This window comes from Tamandua tetradactyla, chromosome 5, assembly GCF_023851605.1.
Source record: "Tamandua tetradactyla isolate mTamTet1 chromosome 5, mTamTet1.pri, whole genome shotgun sequence".
NCBI classification, from domain to species: Eukaryota; Metazoa; Chordata; class Mammalia; order Pilosa; family Myrmecophagidae; genus Tamandua; species Tamandua tetradactyla.
The window spans coordinates 53,931,878-53,958,423 of NC_135331.1; the positions used below are offsets into that span (position 1 = coordinate 53,931,878).

Here is a 26,546-nt window from a genome sequence, read left to right on the forward strand (position 1 = left end):
CGCAGTGTTGTAGTTAAGTTTGAAAACGGTCCCTAAAAACTGATTAGGTAAGATTCAATCACTTACCAGAAATATATTGTGGAGGAGATTTTCATATTCCCAAATATCTGCGGAAAATTATAGCTTAAGTAATTATAGCTCGCAGTCAACTCGGACCAAGGCCGACAGTCTATTTACCGCCTTAGTTTTGCTTTACTCGTAAAACATAAAGAAAAAATGACTTTCACGCAAGAAAAAAAACAAGTAATGTGGTATGTTATGGAAATGCCAAATTGCTTTAATTCCTATTAGTGTGATTTTTTTTTTTAAAAAAGACCTTTAAATTTGATGTTTTCTTCAGAAGAAAACCTCACCCCGCCTTGGGAAGTCTTGTCCCTTTACCAACAAGTTACTTTAACGTTGAGAAACGAATTTGCTCCCAATCTTTGAGTGTTCACCTTCAGGGCAGAAGTAATATCTGCAAATAAACCATTTTTTAATATATTTTTGCAAATAAACCATTACAATTGAATCACACATGACTTTATACGGACACACCCTCATGATTTATCATTGTTGGGCGAGTTTCCCGTCTCTCCTGTATGATATAACCAATTTTGCTACGTGTGGATGTTTCAAACATAAGTTCCTACAACGCAGATTTGTTTAATGAATCTGTGACAATAACAAAAATTACCAAGGCAATAACACCCTCCAGTCACCACTTTTATTGCTTTTGACACACTAAAGTCAGGTATTCAAACAAACACGCAAAACAAACAAGCACACAAAAAACTGGCGGCGTGACAATCTATTCCCTCGGCACTCCTATCGCGTAGCAGCCTTCATCGATGCACTCGAAAGCTCATCTGACGCTGCCTGGCGCTAGAACCAGGAAGGCGCTGAGCTTAAACTGAAGCAAGTTCGGAGGACGCCGGCGGCTCCCTTATCTGAAGAAACGCTTCCAGGTTCGTGCTGCTTGCACGTCTGCAGGTGGTGTAAACCCGAAGGCCCGGACCCAGGTGATGCCCGCGACCAGGGCCTGGGGGGGGGGCGGCGCCCGCCGCGGTAGAGTTCTTAGGCCTTGCCGGTGGTGAGGCAACGTGGAGCCTGGCGCAGTCGGTGGCTGAGAACCAACCCAGGGGTGGGCGGCGGCACCGTGGCGTGCGGCGCGACGTTTTGCGCATGCGCCCCGCACCTGGGGGCTCTTGACCCCTCCGGGTCGCGCGGCTGGGGGTTGAAGGTTGGTGGGCGGCCGCAGGCCTCGGGCTTGGCCCTGGGTCTGGAGGTATTGTGGGAGAGTTAGCCGGGCCTTCTCCATCCCCCACCCCTTAGTCCCAGGTCCATTATCCCTGCTTTTGGGTTTCTTGGGCTCATCTTGTAAAATGTGTCAGGCATTTTCTTGTTAGCTGTAGGTGGAGCGGAGCGAGAGGGGAGGCTGCATCCTGGTGCGCTCTGACGCACCCACTCTGTTATCTTTACCCTCGATTTCATCTCCCCTTCCAACTCCAGCCGACTCAGTTTTGCTGAGAGAAAAGAGATGGAGCAGGGTGACATAGATCTTCCTGCTTTGAAACATAGATGCTAAACACCCTCTCTGTTTACTTGACTTTGGGACTTGGGGTCATGTGGTCAAGGACCAAGAGCATATGACTACCCTTAAACTGCTCGCGTTGATGAGAGGTTATACACTACGATTACGCTTCTTCCCTGTTCTTGCTTTTGGGTCTGTCTTGCATACTGAAAAACCTTAAAAAAAAAAAGGGTTTTTTTTTTTTTTTTAATGTTTACCAGAATTAGCAGTAGCCCAATTCTGTTTCAGCACCTAGGTCTTAACCTCAAATATCTTGTGTGGTCACACTTTTAAGTATTCCGATTGTCATCTTTGAAGTCTAAATCTGAAAAAGATAAGGGCAGCTGGCACCTGTCTCTTAATTGGCCTTACCGACTAGACCAGGTCCAACAAACAGCATTGTGTTATGAATTAGACAACTTCTGTAATACTATTGTTATAATAAGTGCATGGTTGTATTTTTGCTTTAGAAAAGAGAAATACTAGTCAAAAAAATTTTAGTTGTCATGGCAGGATTTTTTTCGGTTCTTTATCTCTGTGAGTTTTGTTTTGTTACTGGAACTTTACTTCTGTGCTTTTAATCCCTTGCATGGTTCTATACTTGTGGATTTTTTCCTATACTCAATAGTGTTACCTCCATTTTTACTTTTTCTTTCTTTTTGAGGTGGCTCTCCTTTTGAAAGGACTGTTCTTTTTCCTTTATTTTTTTTTCTGTGTTATTCAGAATCTAGAAAATTGTAGTTTGATGTACTCATGAATGAGTACTGGAGAAGTAATTATACATCTTTATGCTTTCTAGGAACTTTTGTTCTCTCAAACTGACTACCTATAATCTCAAAAAGATGAAACTCCTTGTACCCTTATTAATAACTTGACAAAGGAATTACCTGTATTTCTTTGACTTCTCTTTTTTTGAATGGCTACATCTTGGCTCCATATCTTCAACCAGCCGCCTAATCTTTATACTAAGATGTTTTTGTAAATTAACGTCCTCCCTTAGTCATTACCTGCTCTGACTTCAATTTTATAGTGGGAATGGTTGCAACCCTGAGACTACAACCAGGACAAATCAAAGTAAGAGCAGAAACCCAAGAAGTGTAGGAATTATTCTACCCCTTGTTACCTCATCCACTTGAGAAAGATTGAACAGTTCTTAAATCTGCTTATTATTGCCTTTATCAGAAGGTGCTGTAATATGTTTTTCTATGCATTGCACTTTACCAATGGAGTTAGATATGGAGTGCCTCTTTACTAGTAATATGTAATATAAATTTTCCACTGTGACTTGAATGAGCAAGTATATTTGATTACATGCTAGCAACATTATGGAAATCCAGAAGTATATAGCTAGGGTGGTAAGTATGAATCCAGCACCTGTCATTGATAGAGAAGACAATTTTTTCATCTACCTCTGAGTTGTTGTTAGTGTTTTTTTCCTTTGCTAAATAAATATTTGAAGTTAACTATGTCAAAGAAATATGGTGGCTTTGCTTTCTCTTATTAAGATTAATTCATGGTAATTTTTCAGAATGTAAATGTACTACTTGAAGAAATATTTATAGCTTTGTGCCAATGATTTTCAACTTTTTTTTTTACTTGATTCCTCTAAGGAAAGATTTTGTTTTTCTCATTAACTTTTCTCCATTAAATGTAATCAATCTTCTTTTACAGATGAATTATATTGTTTGGAATTATAACAAAAGTTTATACCTACCCTCTCTCCTCTCCTATGTTTTAGTTACAAACAAAATTTGTAATTACACGTGTTCCTTCCTTTTTTCTTATTTAAAAGCAGGACGGGAATGGAGAATGAAAATGATTGTAGGTATCTTAGAGCAGTGGTTCTCAAACATCTTAGTTTTAGGATCACTTTATACTCTTAAAATTATTGAGGGTCCTGGAACTTTTTGCTTATTTGGGTTTTATATTGATCAACATTTACCTTATTAGAAATGAAAACAAAACATTTTGAAATATTTATTAATTCACTAAAATAAACTGATTATGGTAACATAAATAACATTTGATGTGAAAAATATATTTTACAGAGCAAAGCAAATTTAGTGGGAAAATTGGCATTGTTTTACATTTTTACAGATCTCTAATGTCTGACTTAATGGAAGACAAAAGCATTCAGTCTATTGCTACAAATTGTTTTGAACGAAACGTGAAGAAAATGTCTTCACACAGATATGTTGTTGGAACAGGTCATATTTTAACAGCCTTTTCAGATAATTACTTCTTTGATACTACACCAAAATTTGACAAGCAGTAGTTTCTTAAAAGTTGATAACAATATGGTATTTGAAACTATTGCTGATGACTTTTTCATACTGTTACTTGGTTTGTCTTGAACTGTGAGTGGATCTTTTTTTACTCTTGTATGATTTGTGACATTGTGCACCGGCCAGTTGGAAAATACTGGTTCATTGAGTTGTGTGTATCCTCTGAATATTGACACACTTCCTTATATAATATCAAGTTCATGTTTGCTAATGTCTCACTGATCTCATCAGAGAAGTCTAAGTAATGGGAACCTGTCAGCCTCATGGTGGCAGATTATCCAAAAGTTATCCAAAATTCTCATTTTGCTTGAAAGCTCAAAATTGATCAACAAATATTATTTGTTTTTCTTAAAGTGAAAAGCTCCCCTCATTCATTTTTGAGAAAATGTCTGTCAGTTACCTCAGTTTGAATTGTCATAGTTTGTCGGTTCTTTAAAATAAAAATCATGTTCCATTGCAAGCCAGTTCAGCTTGCAGTTCAATTGCAAAAATACTTTTTCTTGAAATAACAGTTAATGTGATAGAAGTTATGTGTATTTCCTATTTCATCACATAGAATATTAAAAAGATGTGTGTGCAGATATTGAACTTTAATAAAATTAATGAGTTTTCGTGCTTCAACAAGAACGTTCTTAAAAAAGGGACTTTTTTTTTTTTTTAAGCTGTGACTGTGGTAGTGAAAAATGCAAAGAATGATGCCTTGATTTGTGCTAAGGCACCAGCGATTTTACCCACACTTGCTTTTGTACCATCAGTACAAAAGTCAACACAGTGAAAAAGGCAAATAATGTTTTGGTTTATAATAAAAATAGTTTTGATCTTTTGAACCTCCTAAAAGGGTCTCAGGGACCCCCAGGGGTCTTTAGGTCCTATTTGAGAATGGCTGGTTTACTATACTGTAAGTTCCTTGAGAGCAAGAATTTTTGACTCTTGTTCACTGATGTGTCCTTTATACCTAACAGTGCCGGGTATAGAGAAGGCACTGGGCTGGTTGTTCTCTAGCTCTGCAGTCATCTTAGGACTTTTCTTTACCTGTCTGCAGTGTTCATCTTTTATTTTCTGAATCTGGGTCTTTGTTGGTTTACTTTCTCCTTTTGGTGGAACACATCCTCTAGTAACTTCTTGCAAAAAGAGTGAGTGTGAGGTGTAATTTTTGATAGCTTGCATGTCTGAAAATACCTTTTTCCTAATCTCATACTAGATCAGTGATTTGGCTAGAGAAAGACTATAAGTTAAAAATAATTTTCAATCAAATTTTTGATGCTGTTTAAAAGCACTAACCTTTTTAAGTGATAGTATCCCTTCCCCCTGATTTTTTTCACTTTAGAGATTTTTAGGATCTTTTCTATGTTCTTGGTGTCTGAATTTTTATGAGATATGCCTGTTGTATGTTGTTGTTTTTTTTTAAATTCATTGTCTTAGAGATTTTTGGAAATTCCTGTCTTTTTATTCTGGAAATTCTTTGAATTTTTTGGAAGGTAATTTTCCTTCTTTTTCCTCAGTTCTCTTTTTTATGGAACGCGTATCAATCGATGCTGGACCTCTGGACTGATCAATCACTCTTTTTACCTCCTATATTTCATCTTTTTCTTTCTGTGAGTCATTTGAATTTATCTTCCAGCCCTATTCTATCTGTGAGTCATTTGAATTTATTTTCCAACCCTATTGTATTCTTTAAAACATTGTTTATCATTTGTTTAAGTTTCAAGCTCTCTCTTCTGTTCTCTAAATGTTCCTCTTACTCTTGTTTGCCGGATCATCTGTTTCTGAAGTTATTAATTGATTTTTCTTTTTTTCTTAAAGTTTTCTTCTGCATGTTCCTGGTTTATTGATACCTTTTTTTTTCTTTGTGTTTTGGTTTCTCTCCTTTATGATGAAGGCTTTCATTTCATGTTTGGTGTCTTCCATTATATATTCACTAAAAAGCTTATAGAAACTCTTGCATTTAAGGTTCGGGCTGGTCACCCACTGCTGGACCTCATTATTAGAGTGATTGGGTGAGGACCTGGCCTGTTCTTTTGGGGGAATCCTCAAATACTTACGTCTTTTCTCGGGTACTGTTTTTGAAGAGAAGAATCCTCCAATTTCCTTTCTGGAATATACACCTGGCTGCCAGGATTCTTGGATTCAAGCACACACAAGGCTACAACCTTTACTATTAGTTTGGAGACTTTCACTTAATCCCTTTTTACTTTTAGTTTGGTGGCTCTCTGCCCTCTTTTACTGTGCCCCTGGACCTGGCTTCTAATTGATTCCTTGTTTTTCTAAAATAAAACTCCTCTCCTGTTAGGATTGGGGAAGAGTTGTCAGTTGTTTGGGTAGGAGGGGGGAAGGGGACCCGGGAGATTATGACTTTTACAGACTTGCAACCAGTTCTCCTGCTTTTAGTTCCATGCCTCACCATACCTGCTGTGGTATCTGATGTCTCAAATTCCTGATCCTTTATGATTTTTGCCACGTGAATTGGCTTTACTCATGTTGGAATTCTCTCAAGTTTCCTGGTGTTCAGCTTTCTTAGCTTTACATCCTCCATCTGTTTTTCATTTGCTAAAAATTTGTTGATAGATCTTGTCTACTGTTACTGCTGTTTTCTCTTCTAGGCTCTTTATCCTTGTGAATTTATATATTTTTAATTCTTCTACACTTATTTTAGTGTCTTTTATCTAGATAATAAGAAAGTAATAAAAACTCATCTTTAAATGGTTATTTGTGGGTAAAGAAAAGACTTAAGTGCTTAAAGGTGGAAACAAGAAAAGAAAAATCTAGGAAATTAAAAAAAAAGATCATTATTGCTCATTGTGTACATAATATACTTAGTGAATTGTGTACATAATACTTAAGGAATATAAATATTCCTTAATGAAGCTATGTGTGTGTGTGTATATATATATAATATGTATATATGTATGTATGAATATATACGTGTGCATATTTGCTGTTTTATACGGATACATGTGTACATATGTGTATATATGCGCCATTATGTGTACATACAGGCACATATTAATATAATAAATAAAATTAATAGTTTTATTTAATTAATATAATTAAATATATATGTATGTATAATAGTTTGTTCTTTAATTAAGGACATGTATGTAAGGCATATATGTGTATAATTTCATAATAATATTTATAAAATTTTTAAAACCTTTTATTTTAGGAAATGTAAATGGCAAAATTCATTTTAACTATTTTTCAGTGAACAATTCTGTGACACTAAGTACATTAACAATATTTTGTACTTTCACCATCACCCATTTTCAGAACATTTTTGTCATTCCAAACGGAAACACTGTATGCATTAAGTAGTAATTCTACATTCCCTCATTCCCCATCCCTGATAACCACTATTTTGCTCTGTCACCATAAATTTACGTATTCTAAGTATTTCATATAAGAAAAATCATACAGTATTTGTCCTTTTGTTTCTGACTTATTTCACTCAACATGATGTCTTCAATTTCATCTATCTTTTAACATATATCAGAACTTCATTTCTTGTTATGGCTGAATAATATTCCATATTGTGAATATACCACATTTTGTTTATCCATTCATCTGTTGATGGACATTTGGGTTACTTTCATCTTTCAGCTATTGTGAATAATGCTGCTATGAATATTGGTATAATATCTGAGTCCTTCTTTTTAATTCTTTTGGGTGTATACTAGAAGTGGGATTACCAAGTCATATGATAATTCTATAATTAACTTTTTTGGGGAACACCAAACTGTTTTCCACAGTGGCTGTACAATTTTATAGTCTCATAAAAAATGTATGAAGGTTCCTGTATTAGTCAGGGTTCTCTAGAGAAACAGAACCAGCAGGAGATATCTGTAAATATGAGACCTATAAAAGTGTCTCATGCAACCATGGGAATGCAAGAACCCAAAATCTGTAGGGCAGGCTGTGAAGCTTGCAACTCTGATATGAAGGGTCTTGATGAACTTCACAATTAGTCCTCAGCTGATTGGATCAAATCCAACTGATTGGATTACTCATTTGTGGGAGATGCACCTTTAGCTGATCATAGATGTATCAGCCACAGCTGTAGTCAACTGACTGATGATATAATACCCCAGCCTTCTGGTTTATCAACCAGCCATGAAATATCCTTGCAGGAAGGGTTAGGCCAGTGGTTCCCTGACCAGACTTTTGGGTACCTGGCCAAGATGACGCCAGAACCTAACCATCACAGTTCTTCACCAACACTTAGTTTCTTATTATTTGTTTAAATAATAGCCATTCTAGTGGGCGTGAGGTGGTATCTCATTGTAAGTTTGTTTTATATTTCTGAAAAGGTTACTGATGTTGGACATCTTTTCTTATGCTTATTGAACATTTGTATCTTTATAGAGAAATGTCAGTTCAAGTCTTTTGCCCATTTTTAAATTTGGCTGTTTGTCTTTTTTTTTTGAGTTGTAGGAGTTCCCTTTATATAGTCTGTATATTAAACCTTTGTCAGATATAGTTTCTAAATATTTTCTCCCATTTTCCAGGTTGTTTTTTCTTTCTTGATAATATCCTTTGATGCACACAAACTTTTAATTTTGATCAAGTCTCATTTATCTATTTTTTCTTTTGTTGTTCATACTTTTGGTGTAAAATCTAACACTCTATTGCCTAACACAAAGTCCTGAAGATATTTCCTTATGTATTTTATGAGTTTTATGGCCTTATCTCTTTATTTTTAGATCTTTGATCCATTTTGAAATAATTTTTGTATATGGTAAGAGTGGAGGGGGGTCCAAATTCCTTCTGTAGTATGATGGATATCCATTGTTCCAACAACATTTATTTTTATTTTTATTTTTTAATTAATTTTTAAATTAAAAAAATATAACAACAAACTCAAACATTATTAACATATGATGTTCCATTCTACATATATAATCAGTAATTCACAATATCATCACGTAGTTGCATATTCAGCATCATTTCTTAGAACATTTGCATCAATTCAGAAAAAGAGAAAGGCAATAGAAAAAATTCATACATACTATACCCCTTACCCCTCCCTTTCATCGATATTAGCATTTCAATCTACTAAAAATATTTTGACATTTGTTCCCCCTATTTATTTTTATGCTGTATATTTTACTTGTGTGTTGATAAGGTAGATAAAAGGAGCATCAGACGCAGGGTTTTCACAATCACACAGTCACATTGTGAAAGCTATATCATTATACAATGATCTTCAAGAAACATGGTTACTGGGACACAGCTCTACATTTTCAGGCAGTTCCCTCCATCCTCTCCATTACATCTTTTTTTTTTTTTTTATAAATTATTATTAATTAAATTTTTAAAAAAATACCAAAACCCTAAACAAATGCAAACATTCTAACTTTTGATCATTCCATTCTACGTATGTAATCAGTAATTCACAATATCATCACATAGTTGCATATTCATCATCATGATCATTCCTTGAATCATTCGCATCTATTCAGAAAAAGAAATAAAAAGAAAACAGAAAAAAAATTCATACATACCATACCCCTTACCCCTCCCTTTCATTGATCACTAACATTTTAATCTAAATTTATTTTAACATTTGTTCCCCCTATTATTTATTTTTATTCCATATGTTTTACTTGTCTGTTGATAAGGTAGATAAAAGGAGCATCAGACACAAGGTTTTCACAATCACATAGTCACACTATGAAAGCTGTATCATTATACAATCATCTTCAAGAAACATGGCTACTGGAACACAGCTCTACATTTTCAGGCAGTTCCCTCCATCCTCTCCATTACATCTTGACTAACAAGGTGATATCTATTTAATTCATAAGAATAACCTCCAGAATAACCTCTCGACTCTGTTTGGAATCTCTTAGCCATTGACACTTTATTTTGTCACATTTCGCTCTTTCCCCTTTTGGTCAAGAAGGTTTTCTCAATCCCTTGGTGCTGAGTCTCAGCTCATTCTAGGATTTCTGTCCCATGTTGCCAGGAAGGTCCACACCCCTGGGAGTCATGTCCCATGTAGCCAGGGGAAAGGGCGGTGAGTTTGCTTGTTGTATTGGCTGGAGAGAGAGGTCACAGGTGAGCCACAAAAGAGATTCTCTTGGGGCTGACTCTTAGGCCTAATTTTAAGTAGGCTTGACCTATCCTTTGTGGGGTCAGGCTTCACATGAATGAACCCCAAGATTGGGACTCAGCCTATTGCTTTCGTTATCTGCACTGCTTGTGAGAATATCAAGAATTCTCCACTTGGGGAAGTTGAATTTACCCTCTTTCTCACCATTCCCCCAAGGAGACTTTGTAAATAACTTTTTCACTCACTGTTCAAATCACTCTGGGATTTATTGGGGCATCATTCTGGACAAACCTACAAAATCTTATGCCCTACTCAAGGCTCCATATACTTATGGTGTTCAATTAAGCTGTCCACATGAGTTATATTAGGAACTGCACTAGTCAAAATATGAATTTTGTACCAAATAAACATTTTTTGCTTTAGTCTCATACATAAGTTAAATTTTTAAAATATTAATTACCATCTATTTTTAAACACCCTGCAGTAATGACATTCCTTTGTTCTTCCTCATGCAAAAACGTTTTTAAATTTGTACATTTAGTCACTATCATTATACACTCTAGGCATTCCTAGATTTTACCATTCAGTCTTTATCATCTGTCTTTCTGATTTCATTTGTGCCCCCAGCCCTCCTCCTTCTATCAATCTCACATTCAACTTCATTCAGTGTTCTAACATGATTGTATTACAGTTAGGTAGTATTGTGCCTTCCATTTCTAAGTTTTTACAATCAGTCCTGTTACACAATCTGTATCCCTTCAGCTCCAGTTAAAATATCTTACCCTGTTTCTATCTCTTGATGGTCTCTGTTACTGATGTAATTCTTCAAGTTTATTTACTAATGTCAGTTCATATCAGTGAGACCATGCCATATTTGTCCTTTTGTTTCTGGCTAATCTCACTCAGTATAATGTCCTTAAGGTCCATCCATGTTGTTACATACTTCATAATTTTATACTGTCTCACAGCTGTATAATATTCCATCATATGTGTATACCACAGTTTGTTTAGCCACTTGTCTGTTGAAACAGCCAAAACATTTTGGCTGTTTCCATCTCTTCGCAATTGTAAATAATGCTGCTGTAAACAGTGGTGTGCAAATGTCCATTTGTGTCCTTGCCCTCATGTTCTCTGAGTAGACACCTAGCAATGATTTGCTGGGTCATATGGCAATTCTATATTTAGCTTCTTGAGGACCCGCCAGACTGCCTTCCATAGCGGTTGTACCATTTGACGTTCCCACCAACAGTGGATAAGTGTGCCTCTTTCTCCATATCCTCTCTAGCACTTGTCATTTTCTGTTTTATTGATAATGGCCATTCTGGTGGGTGTGAGATGATATCTCCTTGTGGTTTTGATTTGCATTTCCCTAATAGCCAGGGAAGTTGAGCATCTTTTCATGTGCCTTTTGGCCTTTTGTATTTCCTCTTCTGAAAAGTGTCTGTTCAAATCTTTTGCCTATTTTGTAATTGGGTTGGCTGTCTTTTGTTGTTGAGTTGAACAGTCTCTTTAGATATTCTAGATGATGCGGTACCTTTAACTTTGGCAGGTTGAAAGACTTTCTATGAAGTCTCTGGGCTCTGTTTTTCTTATTCTGCCCAGTATATGGTGCTTGTCTGCCTGCAGGTCCCACCAGCATAAGATGATGCGGTACCTTTAGCTTTGGCGGACTCTTCTTGCTGGGGGCATGTTGGAGACAGAGGAGAGGTTGTAGGCTGGTTTTAATGGCTTCAAATTACCAAGCCCTGGTGTCTGAGTTCCTTAAGGAAGGGATTCCACCTGAGTTGGGCTTTAACCCTCCCCTGGGGAAGGCACAGGCACCAGACAAGCCCTCAAACGAGTTTGTTTCTGCCTATGCCTGGGGCAGGTGCAGCCTGAGGAGCCCTGCCACTGTATCCAAAGGCAGTTAAGCCTTTGTAGAAACGCAGCCACAAAAACCTCTGTTTCTTTCTTTTTTTTTTTCCTTTTTCCGTCAGCCCTGCCCCCTTCGCCAGGGCAAAAATGAGCGACCTCGGCTTTGACCATGTTCACCTGGGCCTATTTTTAGTAGTCAGAATTTGTTAATTAGTTCCACTGTTGGTGTTTGGTTGCCCTTAGCCCCTGCTGCTGGTAAAGTCTCTTTCCTTTCCCCTCTGGGAAGCAGCCTGTGGGGGAGGGGCACTGGCCACCGCAGCTTGGGGAACTCACGGTTCTGGGGGGCTCGCAGCTGGTCCAGACTGGGGTACGCTGTGTGTCCAGTCACTGATGTGGTGACCCCAGGAGCTGTTTCTGTGCTGTTCCTGGTTATTTAGTAGTTGTTCTTGAGGACGAACTAAAATGCGCACATTGTTAAGCCACCATCTTGGCCTGGAAATTGAAATTTATACCTTTTTTGTATATATGTTATTGTTCACAAAAAAAAGAAGGGGAAAAAAGTCAATTGAGATGTTAAAAAATATTTAATCCCTTTAGCCTCCTATATTCTGGAGCAGCTAGAAGGAAAAAATAAAATAAAATAAGGTAAAGAATACTGGATAGAAAAAAAGTCTCGCAGTTGTATATATTCTAGATCCAAGACCCTTATCTGATATATTGTTTCCAAATATTGTCTCCCATTATGTAGGCTCCCTTTTTACTTTCTTGACAAAGTTCTTTGATGCACAAGAATGTTTAATTTTGAGGCGTTCCCAATTATTTATTTATTCTGTCAGTGCTCATACTTTGGGGGTAAGGTCTAGGAAACTGCCTCCTATTATAAGATTTATAAGATATTTCCCTATATTTTCTTCTAACAGTTTTATGGTCTTATATCTAATGTTTAGGTCTTTGATCCATTTTGATTTAATTTTTGTATAGGGAGTAAGATATGGATCCTCTTTTCATTCTTTTACATGTGGCTATCCAGTTCTCTAGGTATCATTTATTGAAGAGACTGTTCTGTCCCAGATGAGTTGGTTTGACTGCCTTATCAAAGATCAATTGTCCATAGATGAGAGGGTCTATATCTGAACATTCGATTCTATTCCATTGGTCAGTATATCTATTTTTATGACAGTACCATGCTGTTTTGAGCATTATAGCTTCATAATACACCTTAAAGTCAGGTAGCGTGAGACCTCCAACTTCATTTTTCTTTCTCAGGATACTTTTAGCTATTTAGGGTACCCTGCCCTTCCAGATAAATTTGGTTATTGGTTTTTCTATTTCTGAAAAGTAGGTTTTTGGAATTTTTATTGGTATTGCACTGAATCTGTAAATCAATTTAGGTAGAATTGACATCTTAACTATATGTAGTCTTCCAGTCCATGAACACAGTATGCCCTTCCATCTATTTAGGTCTTCTGTGATTTCTTTTAACAATTTCTTGTAGTTTTCTTTGTATAGGTCTTTTATCTCTTTAGTTAAATTGATTCCTAGATATTTTATTCTTTTGGTTGCAGTTATAAATGGAATTTTTTTCTTGATTTCCCCCTCAGATTGTTCATTACTAGTGTATAAAAACACTACAGATTTTTGAGTGTTAATCTTGTAACCTGCCACTTTGCTGTACTCATTTATTAGCTCTACTAGTTTTGCTGTGAAGTTTTCTGGGTTTTTGACATATAGTATCGTATCATCTGCAAACAGTGAGAGTTTTGCTTCTTCCTTTCCAATTTTGATGCCTTGTATTTCTTTTTCTTGTGTAATTGCTCTGGCTAGAACTTCCAACACAATCCAACACCATTTATTAAAGAGACAATTCTTTTCCTGTTGAATGGACTTGGCATCTTCTTGAAAATCAACTGGCCATAGATGTGTGGTTTTATTTCTGGACTCTCAATTCTATTCCATTGGTCTGTATATGCATCCTTATGCCATTACCACACTGTTTTAATTAATTAGATTTGTGGTAAGTTTTAAAATCAGGAAATGTGAGTTCTACAGCTTTTTTCTCCTTTTTCAAGATTGTTTTGTCTATTCTGGGCCCCTGGCAATTTCATATGAATTTCAGGATGAGCTTTTCCATTTCTGCCAGAAAGACTGTTGAAATTTTGATAAGGGTTGCATTGAATTTGTAAATCACCTTGGGTAATATTGACATCTTAATAATATTATGTCTTCCAATCAATGAACATCAGTATCTTGCCATTTATTTAGGACTTCTTTAATTTCTTTCAGAAGTGTTTTGTAGTTTTCAGTGTGGAAGTCTTTCACCTCCTTGGTTTAATTTATGTATACCAAGAATAATTTACTTATTTTATTCTTTTAGATTTTGTTGTAAATAAACATAGTATTTTAAAGCTGAAAAGCATTATGATGCATTTACACAGAGCGGTTTCATTTTTCTAACTGTAAAATGTTAGAAAAGTGAATACTTTGAAGGTCCACAACTATATTTTGACTTTTATATTCTTGCCCTAGTTAAATAGCTTAAAGTTTTGAATTGAGCCCTAACAGTGGCTTTCAGTTGGTATTGGAAATATTGCACTGGGGTCGGTGAGGAATGACTGAACTGATGATTTTAAAGACAGAGCAGTGATTTAACATGTCACTTTGTTTATAGAAATTATTTTTTGTTTTTCATTAACTTGAGATTTTTATCTGATATAAATCATTACATAGAATGGATTCTGCTTTTATATGACATTGAATGATAGCTAATAACTATTCTTATGAAAAAAGCTTGTGTATTAGGATCTAAAGACTAACTTTAAAGTGAGACAAGTAGCTTTTTTATATTCATGGTGTAACCCTTAATATAACTTTAAATTCTATTCCTTTATGTTCTTTTTCCTCTTTTTACTGAATGTACAAACACTATCATAACCAATAGAAAATAGTTAAGAAAAAAAAGAAAAAGTTACCCACTTTTATTATTTAAATATTATCAATTAAAAAAATTTTGTTTTTTTTCCTATGTACATATTTTATTAAATTTTAGTGGGTATAGATTTTTAATAATGCTGTAGTGAGTCTCTTCATGAATGTGTTTTATTTTTGAAAAAAAAAATTCATGATATATTCCCAGAAGTAAAAAAAGCATCAATATTTTAAAATCTTTTTATTGAAATTGCTTAGTTGGTTTCTAAAGGATTATATCACTACTTTATATAGGGACCTTCAGTGTGTGAAGAGTTTACTGGCTTCATAATAACCTCATGAGCATGGTGCTTTAGTTAATGTGTCCTCCCCCCAAATTTCACAAGTGAAGTGATTTTAGTGCATTGCTTCAGTTTTTTTTTTTTTTTTTTTATGACTAATGAGGTCTTATACATCTGAAATTTAGGATTTTCAGTTAGGCAAAATGTAACTCTAAGACAGTAAAATATCTTTTATTTTCAGGGAATCTGAAGGAATAGGTAATTGATCCTGAAACCAAATGTCAGATAATTAATGACAAATGAAAGTTAAAATAAAAGAAAATTGGTATAATGAATCATTGTCAAGATTGATTTTTTTTGAGAGACACTTGAAAAAATTGGGGCAAATTTTAATTGTTCATAAATTCTAAAAATTTACGTTGGTAGCCTAAAAGACTGTATTGAAACTATTTCTCATGACCTGCCCCCACAACAAACAAACAAATAGAAAAAGCAAGCACATTTAAAGTTTAACCAATACTTTTGAAATGTTTACAAAAATGACATGTTGAGTGTCACCCGTTGTACCATTATTTTAGAAACAATATTCTTTTAATTTAAGCTTGTAGAAATGGGACGCCGGTCCTCAGATACTGAAGAAGAAAGCAGAAGTAAGAGAAAAAAGAAACACCGGAGACGGTCATCTTCAAGTAGTTCTTCGGACAGTAGAACATATAACCGAAAGAAAGGTGGAAGGAAATCAAGGTCAAAGTCAAGATCTTGGTCCAGAGATCTTCAGCCTCGTTCACATTCTTATGATAGAAGGTAATTTTCATAACTTTTACTTATACAGTACTGAGGATAACATTCTTTAAGTGTTTATGTATCTTTGTACTTTTAAGTTTGCTGGGTAAAACATTTTTTTGTTTAGTACTTATTTTTGAGGCTTAAATCTTGACCCAAAGATTTTTTTTTTCCATCAGGCCCAGCCATGGGGCTAATATCCTCATCTTTTGCCTATTTATAGATGGATATAAATTGGTTTAGTTCTCATACAGCATTTTCTGGGAAAATTGGAAGAATTGTATACTACTTAAGAGCCTACATGCCTTAATTACTAGCTGATTGAATCACTAATCAGTCATCTGACTGTTCAAGAGGAATAAAGTTTTAATTTATCTCTATTTTGCTTCATGAAGGAAGAGAATGAGCTGTGGTCACCTTCTCTGCATAGTAAAAATGAGATGATTCCTTAGAATCTAGAAGATTTCTCTTTAATGTTCATAACAAAATATTTTATGGCAATGTTTAATTATATCTTAATTCAGACGCAGGCATCGATCAAGCAGTAGCTCTTCTTATGGCTCTAGAAGAAAACGAAGTCGAAGTCGTTCAAGGGGTCGAGGGAAATCCTATAGAGTTCAGAGGTCTAGATCCAAAAGCAGAACCAGAAGGTATGGTATAACATTTATTCCTTTATAACAAACTATAAAAATGTAGGGACTTAAAGTAACAGTCATTTATTTTCTTACAGTTTTATAATTTTGACTGAGCTAAGCTGGCAGTTTTTCTTTTTTCTCACCTAGGGTAACTCGTATAGTTGTAGTCACCTGACAGTTTGATGGAAATGGATGGTTCAGTATGGCCTCATTCATGCATGTGGCATTCGATGCGATCTGATGGCTGAAATACTTTGTCTCCTGTATGTGGCCTCTCATCTTTCTGTAGACTAGCTTCTTTTTTTTTTTTTATGTGATTGTGGAAGTATTTCAAGAAGGTGAGTGCAGAAACTGCAAATCGCTTAAGGTGTAGCCTCAGAAGGCTCAGAATTATCACTCCTATATGCATTTTCTTTTGGTCAAAGCAAGTCAAAAGGTCACCCCAGATTCAAGGGATAGTCTCCATCTCTTGATGTGAAAGGCAGCAAAGTTACATTGCAAAAGGGTCTGGAACCAGACAATGATGATTAATTGGAGTGTGATTACTTGGAGGGTCATTGTTTTAACAGTCGACTACATATGTTGTTTTTCTTTGAAACCTCAACGTGTTTTATTTTCTTATGTTGAACTGCCCTTGCATCCCTGGGTAAATCCCACTTGATCACAGTGGGATTTTAATGTGCTGTTAGATTAGGTTTGTTGGTATTGTTTTGAGGACATTTGCATTTATATTCATAAGGGATATTGGTCTGTAATTTTCTTTGCTTGTGGTCTGTTTATTGGGCCTTGGTATTAGGGTGATGCTGTCCTCATAGAATGAATTAGGGAGTGCTCCGTCTTAATTTTTTTTTTTTTGAAGAGATTGAATAGGACTGGTGTGAATTCTTCTTGGAATATTTAGTAAAATTCACTAGTAAAGCCATTTAGTCCTGGGCTTTTCTGTTGGGAGGTTTTTGATTACTGATTCAATTACTTTACTTATTATTGGTTTGTTGAGATCTTCTGTTTCTTTTTGATTCAGGGAAGGTAGTTTGTGTATTCTGGAATTTGTCTATTTTATCTAGGCATCTAATTTGTTGGCATAAAGTTGTTCCAAGTATCCTCTGTTAATCCTTTTTATTTTTGTGGAGACAATAGTAATATCCTCTTTCATTTTAATTTTGATTATACAAATAATTAAAATTATTGTCTCATTTTAAATTTATCAGTCTAGTTAAATGTTCATAATGTTACTGTCTTTTCAAATAACCAACTTTTGGTTTCTTTGATTCTCTGTTGTTTTTTATTTTCTATTCCATCTATCTATGAACTAATCTTTATTTCCTTCCTTCTGCTCACTTTGGGTTTAGTTTGCTCTTCTTTTAGTAGCTCCTCCATTTGAGGTTGGGTTTCTCATTTCTCATGTGAACTCTTTTTTTGTCTTTTAAACAATTCATTTATTTTTAATTGTGGTAAAATATACATAACATAAAAGTCATTTAAATCTTTTTAAGTGGGGAATTCTTTGAATTGACAATACTTTCACAATAGTAGTGACTATTCCAGACTATTTTCATCATCCTAAACCAAAACTCATAATCATATAGCAATAATTCCCCAGTGCTCCTGCCTTCATTCCTTGTAACCACCATTCTATTTTCTGTTTCTATGTATTTGTTTATATGATTTCTATAAGAGAAATCATAAAATATCATACAATATTTGTCTTTAGTATCTTACTTCATTCAACATGATGTCTTCAAGGTCATTCATGTTGGAGTGTGTACCACTACTTCATCTGTTTTATGGCTCTACCACATTTTGTTTATCCATTCATCTGTTGATGGACACTAGGTTTGCTTCCACCTTTTCTCAATTGTGAATAATGCCTCTATGAACATTGTACGCAAATATTCTTTTGTGTATATACCTGGGAGTGGAACTGCCTGGGCATAGGGTACTTTTATATTTCAATGGTTTTCTGCAGTGGCTCCAACATTTTACTTTCCCATCAGCAATGTAGGAGGGTTCCTTTATATCCAAATCCTTGCTAAAATTTATTATTTTCAGTTTTTTAAATAATAGTTATCCTAGCGTATGTGAAATGATATCTCATAGTTCTAATTTGCCTTTCTCTAGTTGTTGCTGATATTGAATGTGTTTTCATCCACTTATTGGCCATTTGAATATAATATTTGGAGAAAGGTATGTTCAACTCCTTGGCCCAATTTTTAAATTGTGTTATTGGTTTTTTTGTTATAAAGTTGCAGGAGTTCTTTATATATTCTGTATATTAGACTCTTATCAGATATGTGGTTTCCAAATATTTTATCTCATTTTGTAGGTTGTCTTCTTTACTTTCTTGATAATGTCCTTTGATATGCAAAGGTTTTTAATTTTAATGAAATCCTATTTAACTATTTTTCTTTAGTTGCTAATGCTTTTGGTGTAAAATCTAAAAATCCATTGCCTACCACCAGGTTCTGAAGATATTTTCCTATGTTTTTGTGTAAAGGTTTTATAGTATTAGCTCTTATATTTCCAGTACATTGTCCATTAACAGTGGTGACAGTAGACATCCTTGTCTTGTTCCTGGTTTTAGGGGGAAAGCTTTAAGTCGTTCATCACTGAGTATGATATTTGTTGTAGGTTGTTCATATATGCCCTTTAGCATATTGAGGAGGTCCCTTCTGCTTCTAGTTTTATGAGTGTTTTTATCATAAAATGAAGTTGGATTTTGTCATATGCCTTTTCTGCATCAATTGAGATCATCATGTGTTTTTTTCCCTCTGCATTCTATTATTTGGTATATTATACTGATTGATTTTCTTATACTGAACCGTCCTTGTATTCCTGGAATAAATCCCAGTTGGTATCCTTTTAATATACTTTTGAATTCAGTTTTCATCTTTATTTGTGGTGGTTTGAAACTGGTCTGTACCCCATAACAGGGTATTGTTCTTTTATTCTGTTACTTGGGTGCAGACCTGTTGTAGGTAGCACATTTTGGTTAGGTCATACCAGTCGAGATGTGACCTATCCCATTCAGGGTGGGTTTTCTTTTACTGCAATCCTTTAAGAGGGATGAAATTAAGAAATACTTATGGAGAAATGCCCTGGAGAAGTAAGAGAGGACTGCAGAAGCTCAGAGAGGAAGCCACTGAAGTAGAAGCTGAAGCAATGAGACTTGGCAGCAAAGGACCAGGAGATGTGAGCCATATGTCTTTCTATGTGAAAAAGTGTCCTGGGTGCCAGCAGCCTATCTTCAGAGTCCAGGTATCATCTTGATGATGCCTTGAGTTGAACATTTTCATGGCTGAGGAGCTATAAATTTTTTATTTTTTGAACTTTCTTTATTGTATAGTATAGCATATATACAAAGCAAAGAAAAAAGCAGTAGTTTACAAAGCAGTCTTCAAAAAGTGGTTACAGGATAGGTCCCAGAGATTGTCATGCACTACCATATGATCCTCTCGTATTTTTCCTTTTAGCTGCTCCAGAATATAGGAGGCTAGAGGGCTTAAATATTTTTTATCATCACAATGGACTTTTTTCCAAGCTATAAATTTCCAAGCACATCACCACAATTAGTTGTAGAACATATTTCAGACTTTGACATGGGTTACAAATTCAAAATTTTAGGTTTTTATTTCTTGGAGACTAAAAGAGATATCAATTTAATGATTCAGCATTCATATTCATTTGTTAAGTCCTATCTTCTATGTATAATTCCACCATCACCTTTGATCTTTCTATACCTCTCATTAGGGTTATTTGGGCTATGGCAATTCTAAATTTTTTTTTTTTTAATTTTTTTTTTATTAATCAAAAAAAAGAAAAGAAATTAACACAACATTTAGAAATCATTCCATTCTACACATGCACTCAGTAATTCTTAGTACCATCACATAGATGTATGATCATCATTTCTTAGTACATTTGCATCGATTTAGGAAAAGAACTAGCAAAACAGCAGAAAAAGATATAGAATGTTAATATAGAGAAGAGAATTAAGATAGTAATACTAATAAAAATATATATATATATAAAAAAAGGAAAAAGAAAAAAAAACAAAAGATACAAACAAACAAACAAACAAACAAAAAATGATATTTCAGGTGCAGCTTCATTCAGTGTTCCAACATAGTTACATCACACTTAGGTATTATTGTGCTGTCCATTTTTGAGTTTTTGTATCTAGTCCTGTTGCACAGTCTGTATCCCTTCAGCTCCAATTACCCATTATCTTACCCTGTTTCTAACTCCTGCTGGTCTCTGTTACCAATGATATATTCCAAGCTGATTCTCGAATGTCGGTTCATATCAGTGGGACCATACAGTATTTGTCCTTTAGTTTTTGGCTAGACTCACTCAGCATAATGTTCTCTAGGTCCATCCATGTTATTACATGCTTCATAAGTTTAGTCTGTCTTAAAGCTGCATAATATTCCATCATAGGTATACACCACAGTTTGTTTAGCCACTCATCTGTTGATGGACATTTTGGCTGTTTCCATCTCTTTGCAATTGTAGATAATGCTGCTATAAACACTGGTGTGCAAATGTCCGTCTGTGTCTTTGCCCTTAAGTCCTTTGAGTAGATACCTAGCAGTGGTATTGCTGGGTCGTAATCCATTCTGTCATTCTATGTCTTTTGATTGGGAAATTCAGTCCATTAACTTTTAGTGTTATTACTGTTTGGATAATATTTTCCTCTACCATTTTGGCTTTTGTATTATATATATCATATCTGATTTTCCTTCTTTCTACGCTTTACTTCATACCTCTCTCTTCTGTCTTTTCGTATCTGACTCTAGTGCTCCCTTTAGTATTTCTTGCAGAGCTGGTCTCTTGGTCACAGATTCTCTCAGTGACTTTTTGTCTATAAATGTTTTAATTTCTCCTTCATTTTTAAAGGACAATTTTGCTGGATATAGAAGTCTTGGTTGGCAGTTTTTCTCTTTTAGTAACTTAAATATATCATCCCACTGTCTTCTAGCTTCCATAGTTTCTGCTGAGAAATCTACACATAGTCTTATTGGGTTTCCCTTGTATGTGACAGATTGTTTTTCTCTTGCTGCTTTCAAGATCCTCTCTTTCTCTTTGACCTCTGACATTCTAACTAGTAAGTGTCTTGGAGAACGTCTATTTGGGTCTGTTCTCTTTGGGGTGCGCTGCACTTCTTGGATCTGCAAATTTAGGTCTTTCATAAGAGTTGGGAAATTTTCAGTGATAATTTCTTCCATTAGTTTTTCTCCTCCTTTTCCTTTCTCTTCTCCTTCTGGGACACCCACAAGACGTATATTTGTGCGCTTCATATTGTCATTCAGTTCCCTGATCCCCTGCTCAAGTTTTTCCATTCTTTTTCTTATAGTTTCTGTTTCTTTTTGGAATTCAGATGTTCCATCCCCCAGTTCACTAATTGTAGCTTCTGTCTCTTTAGATCTACCATTGTAGGTATCCATTGTTTTTTCCATTTTTTCTTCTTTGTCCTTCACTCCCATAAGTTCTGTGATTTGTTTTTTCAGATTTTCTATTTCTTCTTTTTGTTCAGCCCATGTCTTCTTCATGTCCTCCCTCAATTTATTGATTTGGTTTTTGAAGAATTTTTCCATTTCTGTTCGTATTTCAGCATTAGTTGTCTCAGCTCCTGTATCTCATTTGAACTATTGGTTTGTTCCTTTGACTGGGCCATATCTTCAATTTTCCAAGCGTCATCCATTATTTTCTGCTGGTGTCTGGGCATTTGATCAGATTTCCCTGGGTGTGGGACCCGGCTGGTTGAAAGGTTTTTCTGTGAAATCTCTGGGCTCTGTTTTTCTTTTCCTGCCCAGTAGGTGGCGCTCGTGGCGCTCGTCTGTCTGCGAGGCCCACCAGTTAAAGATGCTGTGGCTCCTTTAACTTGCCAATCCGAATCTCGCAGTCGGCCTGGGAAACCGCGCGTGGAGGGTGTTCGCTGGCTGCCGCGGCTTGGGGAGTGCCGGTCCAAATTGCCCAGCTGGCCCAAGACGCCAAGCGTGGCGGGAGGGCCCCGCTATCCAACGTTCCCAGTCAGACCGGGGAGCCACGTGCGTGGAGGGGACCCCAGTCGCCAGCCGCCCTGGCTGGGAAAATGCGCGCCCCTCGGGTATCTCACCGCAGCGGATTCTCCCTGCCCGTTCAGCCATTCCAGAATGGGTACGCTGTCTTTTTGGTCTCTGTCGTGGCTCCGGGAGCTGTTTCGTATTGTTTCTGTTTCTTTAGTTGCTTTTCTGGAGGAGGAACTAAGACCCGCGCGTCTTACTAAGCCGCCATCTTCTCCAATTCTAAATTTTTGATACTGGAAGGTTCTTTCACTAATATGGGGTAGGGAGATGGAAATATCTGATGTTCTGGAGAGGCTGGGCTAGGTGTCCGGTTTTATTTGGACCAGGGACCCATATGGAGGTTATAGGTTACTCTATAAGTTACTCTAGTGCCTCGAACCCTTGGTCTAGGGTGTACCTAAAGCTTACTTAGAGCAGCCTCCAGAGTAGCCTCTTGACTCTGTTTGAACTCTCTCTGCCACTAATACTTTATTAATTACATTTCTTTCCCCCCTTTTGGCCAGGATGGAATTGTTCATCCCATGGTGTGAGGTCTGGATTCATCCCTGGGAGTCCTTTTCCACGTCTCCAGGGAGAATTTCACCCCTGAATGTCATGTCCTGCATAGAAGGGAAGGCAATGATTTCACTTGCAGAGTTGGGCTTAAAGAGTCTGAGACCACATCTGAGCAACAACAGAGGTCCTCCAGAAGTAACTCTTAGGCATGTCTACAGGTAGTCTAAGCATTTTTGCTACCTACATAAGCTTCAGAAGAGTAAACCTCCTTATCGAGGGCATGGCCTATTGATTTGGGTGTCCCTAAAGTTTGACACAGTATCAGGGGATTCCCTGAGGGTAAGGTTTAATAGTTCCATATTTTTCTCCCAACCCTCAGGGGACTTTGTTGATACTTTTTTGATTATCTGCCTAACATACTCTAGGATGTTTCCAGGCATTACAATAATCTACACAGAATTAAAGGGCCTCTTTCTTATTCTGTGCTCCCTGTGTTTCAATTGTTCAAAAGAATATACAAATATGATGAATTAGATTAGAAATTCAGTTCCAAATCAAATAAGCCTTTCTTCCATTGGTTTCAAAGAGTATGTGTGGTTCTAAAATATATACACTGCCTTCCTTACCCCTGTGTTCTGAATTACTTTAACCCCAACCTGTTCAGCTCTGTTCTTATCTCTAAATATCAGATTATGCATATAAAACAGCCTCTTGGAATCCAGAAATAATTACCACTCCAGACTTAATGTGTCTGCTCTAAAAGCTTTCTTATAAGCATTTTCTAAAGGTGACCATACCATTGTTGTTCTTTTGTTTCTGGCTTATTTTGTCTCGCCAAATGTCCCACATGTTCTCTCACAATGTTGCATGCCTTATGACTTTGTTTCTTTTTGTAGCAGTATAACTTTCCTTCGTAAGTATACACCGTCATTTGCTAATCTACCTCTCCATCAGTGCATCCTTCACCCACCTGTATTCATTGGGCATCATGTAGAAGGCCCAAAGTCCAAAATCCATCAGCATTCTCAATTTTAGATAATTTTAGATAATTTCATTGTCCCCAAGAGAAGGGAAACGATAAACACACCCTCGCCAAATAGAAAATCTAAATCTCCTCTTAACTCTTGTTCCTCCTCCCACTATTTACCTCTCCTGTTGCTGTGGTAGTGTTGATGGTTTCCTTTTGAACATAGCTCATAGCATGCAATAGCAGTTACCCCCCTGTACCTTGGACTTAAACACTCTTTATCCAAGAATCATATCTTTGAAGTAATTCTTACAAGAATGTATTCATATTTCCAGTGTGAGTCAGTGGGACATGTAAGTCTATACAACCCCTTTCAATCTTGTTCATCTTCAGTATACTAATAGTACTTCTAGACCCACTAGAGAATCATCTTCGCTCCTATCTGTTGCCTTACATTGGAGTTCAACCTTGTTAGCTTACGGTTCACCCATCTCTAGCTTCTATGTGTCCCTAAGTCCCCCCTGTATTTTATAAGTCTCTGATTATACCTTTATGCTGGTCATAAAAGTGGAATCATACACTATCTGTCCTTTTGTGTCTGGCTAATTTTGCTCAGCATTATGTCCTCAAGGCTCATCCATCTTATCGTGTGCTTCAGGACATCATTTTGTCTTACTGCTGCATAAAATTCCATCGTATGTATATAGCACATTGTTGATCCACTTGTCTGTTGATGGGCATTTGGTTTGTTTCCATCTTTTGGTGATTGTGAATAATGCTGCTGTGAACATCAGTGTGCAAATGTCTATTTGTGTTGTTGCTTTCAGGTCTTCTGTGTATATACCAAGTAGTACTATTGCTGGGTCATAAGGCAGCTTGATATTTAGTTTCCTAAGGAACCACCAAATAGTCTTGCATAGTGGCCGCAGCATTGTACATTCTCATCAGCAGTGCATAAATGTCCCAGTTTCTCCATATCCTCTCCAACAGTTATAGTTTCCTGATTGTTTAATAGCAGCCATTCTCATAGGTATGAAGTGGTATTTCATTGTAGTCTTGATCTGCATTTCCCTTATAGCCAGTGAAAATGATCATCTCTTCATGTGCTTTTGAGCCATCTATATTGGCTGTTCAGAAAAATGCCTATTCATATCTTTAGCCCATTTTATAATTGGATTGTTTGTTCTTTTGTTGTTGAATTGTATGATTTCTTTGTATATATAGGAAATCAAACCGTTGTGTGATATGTGATTTCCAAATATTTTCTCCCGTTGAGTTCGCTGCCGCTTCACTTTTTTGACAAAGTCTTTTGAGCTGCAGAAGCATTTGATTTTGAGAAGTTCCCACTTATCTATTTTTTCTTTTGTTGCTTGTGCTTTGGGTGTAAAGTTTAGGAAGCTACCTCCTATTACTAGGTCTTGAAGATGTTTCCCAACATTTTCTTCTAGAAGCTTTATGATACTAGTTCTTATATTTAGGTATTTGATCCAGTTTGAGTTAATTTTTGTGTAGGGTGTAAGATAGGGGTCCTCTTTCCTTCTCTTGGCTGTTGATATCCCGCTCTCAATGCCCAATTTTTAAAAAGACTACTTGGTCCCAGTTGAGAGGATTTGGGGGCCTTGTCAAAAATCAGTTGACAGTAAATTTAGTGGTCTATTGCTGTACTCGCAATTCAATTCCATTGGTTAGTGCTTCTGTCTTTGTGCCAGTACCATGCTGTTTTGACCACTGTGGCTTTATAATAGGTTTTAAAATCAGGGAGTGTTAATCTGCCCAGTTCGTTCTTTTTTAGGATGTTTTTAACTATTCGGGGTCTCTTTCCCTTCCAGATGAATTCGGTAGTTAGCTTTTTCCAAATCTTCAAAGTATGTTGTTGGAATTTTGATTGGTTTTGTGTTGAATGCATAGATCAATTTGAGGAGAATTGACATCTTGACTATGTTTGGCCTACCTATCCATGAGCACGGAATGTCTTTCCACCTATATTTTAGATCTCCTTTGATTTCTTTTAGTACTGTTATGTAATTTTCTGTGTACAAGTCCTTTACAAAAAAGTCCCTAGTTTAGTTCATTCTAAGTATTTGAATCTTTTAGTTGCTATTTTGAATGGATTTTTTTCCTTAACTGACTCCTCAGCTAGCTCACTGCTTGTGTATAGAAACGTTACTGATTTTTGCACATTAATTTTATATCCCACCACCTTGCTGAATTTGTCCATTAGCTCAACTTTGCTGTAGATTTCCCAGAATCTTCCAAGAATAGTATCATATTCTCTACAAATAATAAGAATTTTATGTCTTCCTTTCCAATTTGGATGCTTTTTATTTCATTGTCCTGCCTAATTGCGCTATCTAGAACTTCTAGTACAATGTTGAATAACAGTGGTAACAGTGGGCATCCTTGTCTTCTACCTGATTTTAGGGGGAAGGTTTTCAGTTTCTCTTCATTGAGTGCATGCGGGCTATTGATTTTTCACATATTCTCTTTATCATATTGAGTAGTTACCTTTGATTCCTATCTTTTGGAATGTTTTTATCAGAAAAGGATGCTGCATTTTGTTGAATGCTTTTTCAGCATCAATCAAGATGATACGTGATAGTTCACTTTTTGATTTGTTTATGTGCTGTATTACATTAATTGATTTTCTTGTGTTGA

General features: G+C 36.1%; 1 protein-coding gene across 1 annotated transcript in view; it reads left to right on the forward strand.

The window, feature by feature from the left end:
- The first annotated feature begins 1,222 nt into the window (after positions 1-1,222).
- RSRC1 (arginine and serine rich coiled-coil 1) overlaps positions 1,223-26,546 on the forward strand; it is a 570,594-nt gene continuing 545,270 nt past the window's right edge. The window contains exons 1-4 of the mRNA XM_077160882.1: positions 1,223-1,267; positions 2,583-2,626; positions 15,548-15,750; positions 16,254-16,379. Of these exons, the coding sequence (XP_077016997.1) occupies positions 2,588-2,626; positions 15,548-15,750; positions 16,254-16,379 (368 nt within the window). The 5' untranslated portion in view covers positions 1,223-1,267; positions 2,583-2,587. The remainder of the gene's footprint in view (positions 1,268-2,582; positions 2,627-15,547; positions 15,751-16,253; positions 16,380-26,546) is intronic.